The following is a 10,564-nucleotide window of genomic DNA, read 5'->3' on the forward strand; positions in this document are numbered from 1 at the left end:
CATCTGGTGGGAATAAATTTGATTTGGCAAAGATACTCCACAATTATCATCAAAATTCAAAATGATAACATATATGAGTATATGCACCATTATTAATATATAGGTTTGCTTTGCACGATGGACGATTATGCCGGTGACTGCAATCTTCAGAGAAACGAAGAATGGTGTTATATACGGGTGTTGCATTGGCAGTGTTCTAGCTAGGTAATTCAGTCAGAAGGAAGTATGTACCAAATTGATGGTTGTGTTCATCTTTTATAGTCTTTATATCAGTGTGGAAACTTGGATTCTTTCTTATTTGGCACCATCAGTTTATTTCTTACATGGTTGTTTAGTATAGGTTGTGCTTCACCCCAATATTTTCATATGAGCTTTCAACTATTACCTCTAGCTGGTAATTAACACTCAACGAACTTTGTAGGAACTATCACAGAACTCAAAAGTCAAGCACATAATTTAGATTACTCCTGGTTTGAGGATATTTAGCATCTCTAATCTTAGTGTTTTAGAAGAAACCGCCATTTTATGTGGTATATACTGAAAAGTTGAGCCCACAATGTTGGTGTCTGGTCTTGGCTTGTTTGTCGTGGAGCCGTGGAGGCGCGGAGCAAGCATTTGAGGCCAATCCACGTACATGCACGTGTTGATGGATCAACCATGTCATTAATCCTCACGTTGCAGCACGACTTTTCTTTCTATTTCTTTAAAGACACTTCTCCTTTTTAGAAGACAAAATATCAGCAAATGTCCTTAAAGGTTAGACATGATCTCTGCATCAGTGACCAAATAAGCACAGCCAAACAAAGCACTAGATTTTACAGGATAATCTGATTCCGAAGCGATCAAGCATGACTAGTTGACTGCAAATTAAGTGGAAATGTTTTAATAATTAACAACTATGCTCTAGATTCTCTCGGTGAACAAATTATATGGAAACGGAATTCACCAAGAAACATGGACAGATCCAGTGAGCGGAGAATTCAGTGGTCGGGAGTGTAGGAGTACTCTCCAACACTACTACTCCAGTACACTACCATAAATTCCTAGAGCTAGCTGCTTTCCTGCTTGAATCGCCACCAATTAATGGCAAGTGGAAAGATCATGTGGTAGTACTGTACAGCTTATCATGTATATACGCGACCACATGGAGGATCACTGTAGCCCCGGTCCTACGCAGCCCATACTGGACGCACACAACTTCTATTTGGCATCTCTGAATTGAATCCCTGAATTTCATGAACAGGACGGGCGACTTGTAGAGCAGGAGCACTGAACATGGTCTTTCCCTCGAACAAAACAAGACGTCTTTGTAAGTATGCACCAGCATCCAGCAGGACCATCTACAACTAGGCCATACGTCCTTGTCCGTTGTGTGAGCATAACTCACCACTGCTCATCGTCAGAAAACAAAGCAACGGGACGGATCGTGCCTTCATGGGTGATTCCTGAAGTTTTTTCTTAAATGCATGTATTCATGTGTAATTCAGGATATGATCATCTGCAACGCACAGTCAACGTGCTACATGTGAGTCTGAGTTACCAGTTCGTGGAGAAGGATTGCAGAAGATGAGCAATCAATCCTTTCCTTCACCCAGAGTTCTGAACCCGCATGTGCCGCAGCGAACACTGCGATTTATACACAGGAGTAACAACTCAAGTGCTCCGACGAAGCCAAGAGACGAGCAAAAATCGTCAGGTTTTCTGCCCAATACTCCTACCACCCAACCAACAAACCAAACAGTAGGAAGAGGCTGAGTTTTATTTCTGACAACGGCCAAGCGCTCAATCGCTTAATCGCGGGGCTGCAATCCTGATATGTACTTGTCATACAGCTTCGCGGCTCGTTCCAGATGAAACAGCATAAAAATCACACTTACTTCATGGGGCATTCTGCTATTCTACAATTTAGCTAATGGTGGTATGTGAGACATGACAACAGATTTAGGGCGCAGATGTTATTGACTGGATTGGTCACCGATCATTTAGTGAGGAGCCCTTCGTCCCAAAATGTAAGACGCCCTTAAATTTAGCTGGTCAACAACTTATAACTTTAACTATGTTTTGTGCTTACATTATATCCATAAATTCCGTAAAAATATATATCAAATGAAAGAGATTTGCAAGATGAATGCAGTGATACCATTTATACATTCGCAATCCATATTATTTACTACCTCCATTCCAAAGCTTAAGGCTTACATTTTTTTTGAAAAGTCAAACCAAATAAAGTTTGACCAAACATTTGGAAGAATATATCAACAAATATAATATTTTTTAGATACCACATGAAAATATATTTCATTATCTATCTAATAATATTGATTTTATATTTTGCATGTTAATGGTTTTTGGTAAAAACTTAGTCAAACTTGACATAATTTGACTTTCTAAAAATAATATAAGCCTTAAACTTTGGGATGGATGTAGTAGTTCTTACTCTGTGGGAATGGTGTTTTGGCATATGGGAGCATATGCTCCCTTTATTTTGAAATGCATGTTACATACATTTTGAAATTTCAAAAAATTTAAACGAAAAAACCGAACGTACATCTTCACGTGCTACACGCTCACAAAGTTGTTTCATAAAAATCCGACTTGTCGTGTGACGTGTGTAAAAAAGATAAAATTCAATGCTGAAAATAAGGCTTTTCAGGAGATAAATTTTCTCTTTTTTACACAGACCACAAAACATATTGGTTCCTCGCGAAACTTGACGAACGTACGTATATTGTGGAGATGTACATGTAGAATTTTTTATCAAAATTTTTCGACATTTTGAAATATAACTTTTTGATAGAGGGAGCATATACACCCGGGAGCCGAATTGAGTTTCCGTTACTCTGTTCACTAATATAAGATGTTTTGGCAAACTAAACATCTTATATTCATGAAGGGAGGGAGTATACATTAGTGGTCAAAGTCTGCATCAAAGACCATGGGGAAAAAGTGTGCCTTATATTTTGGGACGGAGGGCAGAGAATGGTGGAGGGTTATTACTGATTCATATACCTTTCTTTGTCAGTGAACAAAACAAGTATGATGCATGATAGTCACTAGCAGGAAGAAATTAACCTAATCCCCGTGCAGCTTTCTTCTCCTCAAAGCGATCCCCTATGCTTTCGGCAAGCTCCAGAGCGGTCCTGAACTCCGTTACTGCCTTATCAAGGTCCCGATTTCTCATGTAGTTCTTCCCCTTCTTCAAATTTACCACCAACTGCTGCTTCCTGGGATCAACAATAACCTCAATTTCTGTTGCTCTCCCTACTGGCGCATAAGCCCAGGAGCAAACGATTCAATCTGTGCCTATCTTCTAAGAGCGGTGTTAATCTGACGAAGTTGATTATTCAATCCCTTAAATTCCTCTTTTCTTTGCCGGCCTAATAATCCTACAATGTAAGATCACAGAGAAAAACAAAATTAGCACAGTAGGAAATGTCTCATCGTCAACAACACATATAGATATCAGGCATGCCCGTGAGAATTATTTGAGTATCTTACCACCCACAGCAGCTCCTATTAGAGCTACGGCAATAAAAATCGGCATATCAGCAAAAGAATTAGCTGGCTGACACGTCTCTACTGATGCCTCAAGAGGCATGTTAGCATGCGCCATTTTCTGCAGGCATACATTCTACAAGCAAAAAATAAAACAGTCAATAGAAACCCATAAACAAAGATGTGCATTCTCAACAAGATTATGATTCACTCTTAACACGCTCCTTCTAAGTTTTGTGTCAAAATATGACAAAAGACCAGACAAATCAACACCCGTTTACAGATAGACCAACTGAAGTTCAGTGTAAAAAAGGGAATAAAATATACAATCCGTTACATGGATGTACTTTACTTTTGAATCCTGAAAAAATCATGTTACAACGCCTTCAGTTATTATTACATATTTACACGCATACAAGTAGTGCTCAACTGCTCATGACTCACAAGTTATAAGCCTCTCCATCTGCACCTAACTCAGATAGTACAGCCTTACACCAAAGTACAAAACTATCATCTGGAATGCCTCCCCAAACAAAAATGTGAGGTAGGAAAGGTATGAATGTATGATGGAGTAATTAGCTAAGTGAGGCCAACTTCTTCTCCAGACGCTTTGATGAGCGGAGGGCCTCCAGAGCCTCTGCCTGCTTCCCTTCCCGCTTGAAGGCGAGGGCCTTCAGTTTCTCAGCCTTGATCTGTTCCTCAAGCTGACTTTTCTCATTCTGAGGCTTGCTTGTAACTGTGACCGTTGGCCTTGCTTCTGCTTTCGCAGAAGGTTGCGCGTTCATAGACGGTGTGGACAGGTCAGCTGCGCTCCAGCCAATGGACTTTAAGGCAGACATCATCTGAGGATCGAGAAGATCCTCCACAAATGCGTCACTTGCTTCAGCCGACTTGCCTGCAGAGCTCGAACCCTGGCTATCTGCCTCCTCCAGTTGGCTCTCTAGTGACTTGGCCAACTCGAACTCCGCGTCTGCTTCCGCAGTCTTCCCTTCTCTCCTCAACTTGAGGGCATTGCGTTTGTGAGTGAGGGATTCACGTTGGATTCTGAGGCGATCTCGGCTAGACATTGCTTTCTGAGGCTGAACTGACTTATCCCCGGCTGGAGGGGCATGGGCCAACACGTCAGTGTGGATACTTGCACTAGCAGGTTGCTGGACCGAATTGCTCTGTTGCACAACTGATGTCGCTGACTCATACACACCAGCCACACCGTCTTGTTGGGCGCCTTCAAGACGCTTCTCTAAGAGTTTAGCTAGTTTTAATTCTTCTCTAGCTTCTGCCAACTTCCCTTCTCTCTTAAAAGCAACCGCTTTTCTCTTATGGAGTAAAATATCATCTCTGTGTGTGTCGCCTCCAGGTGCCTTTAGAGGATCCTTATGATCAAGAACATTAGAAGGTAAACGTGATCCTTCTGCAGTTCCTGAAAGATCAGCAATAGCTGTCCTGGATGCATGAGTTTCAGTTTGAGGTTTGATTCTACTAGCTACAGGATCTGTTGATGCATTAAGTTCGACTGCATGCACTGGCAATGAAACATCCTCCTTCGATGTATTTCTTAGTGATGATGCAGTAGCATCAACATGAGGGATATGTTGAATATCATATTTATTTTCCGCAGTCTGGTGTTCGTCAGGACCTGCAACTTTTTGGCTGGCAGCTGAGCTAGCCAATTCTTCCATCTCCGACAGTTGCTCCTCCAAGACCTTCGCCTTCTCCAGTTCCTCTTCAGCTTCTGTATTCTTCCCTTCCCGCCTAAATGCAAGAGCCTTCCTTTTTATGGCAAGCAATTCCTTCTGGATCTGACCTTTATTCTTCTTTGGCTTCTTAGCAACTACAGGCGAAAGATTCGATGGTTTATGTGTTACTTTCACAGAATCAGTATCGTCTTCCCATCCCATATTTTTCAACACAGATAGCAATGCTGGATCCTGCATGTCATTGTCTGTCACCTCAGGTTCATAGCTTTCATCGGTGAAATCCAGACTTGGGGGTTCAGCCTTATATGGGGCTGTTGAACTAAAGTTCATATTTTCGTTGGCTACAGGTCTTTTAGAAGAATTTTCAAGCTCTTCGAGTTGCTTCTCAAGAATAGCGCCTTTCTTCAACTCTTCCTCGGCCTCATCGACCTTCCCATCCCTTCTCAAGGCTAGTGCCTTCTTTTTCAGAGCTAGCAGTTCCCTCTGGATTGCTAGCTTACTTTTTGGTGCTGATACACGACGCGTGCTAATCTCTGTGACAGTGATATCTTCAGTGTCTGTAATTTTCTGTCCTGGAGTAAGGACCTTTGATTCTGGCCGTTCACTTTCCAGATCCTTCTCAAGTAATTTTGCCTTTTTAAGCAATGACATCGCCTCTGCAATGTTACCAGCCTTCTTGTGAGCAACAGCCTCTCTTTTCAGTGCAAGCACTTCTTCCTTTAGTACTTCTTGATTCAAAGAAGAAACATGTTCATGACTTTCTGTTTGTTTGTCATCCTCGTCAGTCCAACCAAATGATCTTAGGGCAGCAGCCATATCTGGGTCATTGATGTCATCGTCTGTAACATCGAAGTTGCTATCAAACGCAAGATCATCTGAAGCACCCAGAATTTGTTCAAAACTGATAGCAGGTAGTCTTGAATTGTCAAATAGTATATCATCCTGGTTATCATCGTCCATGTTATGAATCATTGCAGCCAAATCATCATCAGACTCTTCTGCTTCGCCTAGAATCTCCTGTTCTTCCAGTTGTCTTTCCAAAATTTTGGCCTTCTTTAGTTCTTCCTTTGCTTCGGCAAGTTTACCTTCTCGCTTCAGCACTAGGGCCTGTCTCTTCAGAGCATTAACCTGAGATTTGTCAATACCACCACTTTTCTTGCCCTCTGATGATTTTGGCGCTACTTCTCTAAGAATCTGTGACAGCTCTCCTTCGACACTCATAGCAGTTGGCCTTGCTTCATCATGAAGATCTGCATCTGACCAGCCTAGATCTTTGAGTTCAGAGGCAAGATCACTCTTTTCTTTTCTAACCCTTTTCCCAGCTGGATCCCTTTTTGTTACAGCGTCATCGGTATCATTTATCTTCTGGGTACTAATAACAGCACTTACATTAGGAGGTTTTGTAGCCATTCTTTTGCTCTTTCTCAATTCTAATTCAAGTGCTGCCGCTTGCCTCTCAAGCTCTTTACCACGTTTGAACGCCCGCAGTGCTTCCTCGGGTTTTCCTTCTGACTTCAATGTTTTGTACCTGTTCTTCTCCTCTACTGCTTGTTGACGCAGTTCTTCCGGAGTAAAAATGGATGCAGTGTTGTTGAGTTCGTAATTTTGTGCTTCAGTTGAAAGGCTTCCACCTCCATTCCCCTCCATACTGGCTTTTCTGGAACCGGGACTAGAACTGGATGAGCTGGCAGTGCTTACGGTTTTCCCAGGAAGCTCAGAACCCAGAGATTCCCTGCGAGAAAACTGGCTGTGCATCCCATCACCTCCAAGAAGTTCACTAAGTATTTCATCCTCTGGTTTAGAAGCTGTTTTTGTGTTAGCTGTGAAAAGAACATTCAGAGGATTATTTACATGTTAAGTAGTTTTAGCAAAACAAATGGGAAAGGAAATATATATTTGTGTACTATTCAAGTTGGCAACTGCATACTACTACAACTGGGAGTAAAACTTGACCATGTTTACAGCTTGGTGGAACCAACAGGTAGTTTGGTATTTTAAGTGTGCACCGTCCATCATAGATTGAATTCTATGCATGCACAATCCATTTTTCTTATTTGCATATTTCTTCATAGACATTTTCGTTCAGAGATTGTTAAGTTTATATGTGAAATACACAAAATAATAAACAAAAGCAAATGAAAATGAAAACTATGAAACAACCAAGCCAGTAACAACCTCACATCTGTAACATCTACAGAGTATAGAGCTTTTCATAATAAAGATCAAAATATGTCTGTAACTAGTTAGACAAGTCAGCACTACATTAAGAACTGTAGCTAACAGTCAAATTAGAACACTAACCAAAAATAATTTAAGCTCCATGTGACTGGACAAATACTGTGGAAGTGTTTAAATATTTTGCAGTAAGAAGAAGCAAGACACATTGTTTGGTTATTGAGTCAATTATCTCCAATGTTTTAAGCCAATGCGGGTACATATACATCTCATACAAAAACTCCAAACAGGGCATGAATGTTGCACAGCTTGGCCCAGCAGCTCGACTGTTCACAAGTGCCCAAATGCGCTCTGATTGGAAATATTGCACAATTCAAAAGAAATTATGTCCCATGCTAACAATCGGATTTTTAATTTGTAATCTAGCAGGACTTGTCACTTTAAGGTGTATCAGCTATCAAGTACTGACCAAATCATAACTTCTTGGAAACAAACTGACCTTTCAGGGTTCTATTTTTGTGCCCATATCTCATCTCATAACGCGCCGCTTCCTCAAGATTCTTGCAAGGATCACAAATTCGAACAGGTGAGTCGCCCTGTCCACGTAAAATCATCCTCTTTTGAGTGCAGCTGCTGCAGAAGAGGCCTCCGCATCTTTGGCAATGATGCTACATGTTAAATGCACAAAAATTAGCATAGCTCCTCCAACCATCTCCATAATATTACAAGAGATCTATAGTTTTTTTGTCAAATGGCAGATTTACGAACTATAAGCACAGTGAATCCAAGCATTTAATGTACTGAAACAACAAAACAACATACTCCCTCCGTTCAAAAAAGTCTGCTCAACTTTTTTAGATACGGATGCATCTATAACTAAAGCATGTCCATATATCTCCGTATCTTAACAAAATTGAGCAGCTTTTTAGGGATGGAGGGAGATTATTTTTTCGACTCGCTGAATCCAAACTTCATGAGAGACCAGCACCAGCCATCTATCCCTGTGATGCCCAAACTGAGATTTGCTATTGCCAAGGGAAGAGTTGAGCAGGAATAAGTTTGTCCGTCATAAGACAGCTAACATTGCAACTATTAACGACCAACAGATGGTAGCATTGATTAAACAATTGTTTTGATGGATTCATTTGTTTGCCCTTTCCTGGTGAATTTTGCAGGTAACTGAGAAAGTTTAGTAAGATATGCAGGCAAGGTTCTATAACTCAGTAGCAGGTACTCTATAAGCAACCCTATTTTGTAGCAAAAATACGGTAATCAGCCTTGTAACTAGCTTTCTGTTAAATATTTTGGATTTATGAATGTATGTCACCATAGCATAAACTAACATCAACGCAATTTTCAGTCAACATACATAGCCCCCACACCCACCCACCCACTTTGTGCAATCTCAGGTAATGGCCTCATCCACCATGACATTTGTCAACTGTAGTCGAAGGTGTAAAGCTTACAACACATTGAGGTATGTTGTCCAATGATCCGAACTGAGTAATAATACGCTGAGATCATGTTGTCAACAACTCATCTAACCATCTTGTAAGACATGTTGAAAGCTCGCATTAAACCAGTTAAAACAGTTAATTCCCAGTTTTAGTTGAGAGGTGAGCGTGCAACGAGAAGTCGTCCATGATCCAAGTAATCAGTAGACTTGTTCTCAGATCATAGCAAGCAACGTGAATAAGTGATCCAAAATTGTTAAGCCCGGTTATGTGTAGTACAGAGGCTAGCTGCTACGAGGACTCATTCATGATCCAAGCAGTGAGTAGACTTGTTCTTAGAGCATAGCAAGCAACGTGAACATTGAACATGTGATCCGAAAGTGAAGAGGATTTGCATGAAATGCAATTGAATTTGAGATGGGCATGACACGCATTATGACAAAGAAAGATCGTCAGTAAATTTTGAAACCAAAGTATTCTAGCTTACAAGATTATGGCAGGGCGAGGGGAGTAGATTATGCTTGGCATCATCATCGCGATGCTAAAACCATGAGATTACCTTGCGAGTGAACAAGGAGAACTGAGCAGAACAGCCCTGGCAGTTGGACGCATCCAGCACCCAGGTTGCCCCCCGCATCGACGGCTTTGGCGGGAGCCCGATCTTTTCCAACATAGCTGCAAGTAGGAAGGAACCTCACGCGCTACCTGCAAGCAGAGAACTCTGCAGGTTAGATTTGATCAGTAGACTAGACCTCATGTGAAGTTCATCAGAAGTATATTTGTATGCGATTCTCGAATCAACCTATACAGGCTATGATCTACAGCAACAACTTACTACTAATCACTAGTAGTAACTAGTAATTAGCAGGGGAGGGCTTGGCGTGGAATGGGGTTCTTCAGTTTGACCCCCGAAAAAATTAGAGTAGAGAAAATAATCTGCGCCCGCGCCTTGGCACCAACTCGTATGGGCTCAACTAAGATGGATCTTGAGGTCACTTCCAGAGCAAGGGAATGATCTGCTAGAACGAAACGGACATGAGAACGATCCGCCGAAGCAGGCTAGCTAGGGTTCCTTTACCAACAGGAGAAGGGGCCAGTCCACGGCAGCCCAGCACCTCAGTGGCGGAGCTTGAAAAAAAGTGGGAAAATAAAAAACATTCCCCCGTCCCGTGCTATGAAATCGCTAGCATCAAAAAACTCGGGAAGAAAGAAATGTGCCTGGGGAAGAAAACTGGAGAGGGGCAGGGATCAATTCAGTCGCGTGCGTCGCTGTCGGGTTGCTGAACCTCCGGCCGTTGCGAGTTGTGGCCTTACGAGTTGCGATGCGGCCGCACCTGCAGGTTGAAGCTGCGGGCGGCGGCGCGCCCCTGGCTGCGGGCGGCGGCGCGGCGCGGCGCTGCTGCCTCCACCGATTGCCTTATCTAAATCGCAAAACCTAGCAAGTTTGGGGAGAGATCGGAGAAAGAGGAATAGTCGACAGGAGGAAGAACACTCCACAACGCGTCCAATCTCAATTACACCAACTGTCTGCAAACGTAGGGAACTATTACTTCGATGACATGTGGACCCCATATATGTAAGGCCACCGCTACCCCTCGGCTGACCGATCCGGCGGTGCGCAACCGTTTGCGTTCGTGATGAGTGCAGAGTACATCCTTGGGAACCCAAAAGAAAGTTATGATGAGTACACGTTAGCAAGTTTTTTCTCGGTAAGAAACCAAGGTTTAATCGATCAGTACGAGA

General features: G+C 42.2%; 1 protein-coding gene across 1 annotated transcript; it reads right to left on the reverse strand.

Moving 5' to 3' along the window:
- Positions 1–3,812: 3,812 nt before the first annotated feature.
- Positions 3,813–10,129, reverse strand: LOC124692752. Its single transcript, XM_047226184.1, has 4 exons — positions 10,040–10,129; positions 9,381–9,526; positions 7,867–8,035; positions 3,813–7,012 (listed from the first exon to the last, which is right to left on the reverse strand). Exons 2-4 carry the CDS (start codon positions 9,492–9,494, stop codon positions 4,071–4,073), a joined length of 3,225 nt encoding a protein of 1,074 aa, XP_047082140.1. The 5' UTR covers positions 9,495–9,526; positions 10,040–10,129; the 3' UTR covers positions 3,813–4,070.
- Positions 10,130–10,564: the final 435 nt, after the last annotated feature.

Source organism: Lolium rigidum, chromosome 2 (assembly GCF_022539505.1).
Source record: "Lolium rigidum isolate FL_2022 chromosome 2, APGP_CSIRO_Lrig_0.1, whole genome shotgun sequence".
NCBI classification, from domain to species: Eukaryota; Viridiplantae; Streptophyta; class Magnoliopsida; order Poales; family Poaceae; genus Lolium; species Lolium rigidum.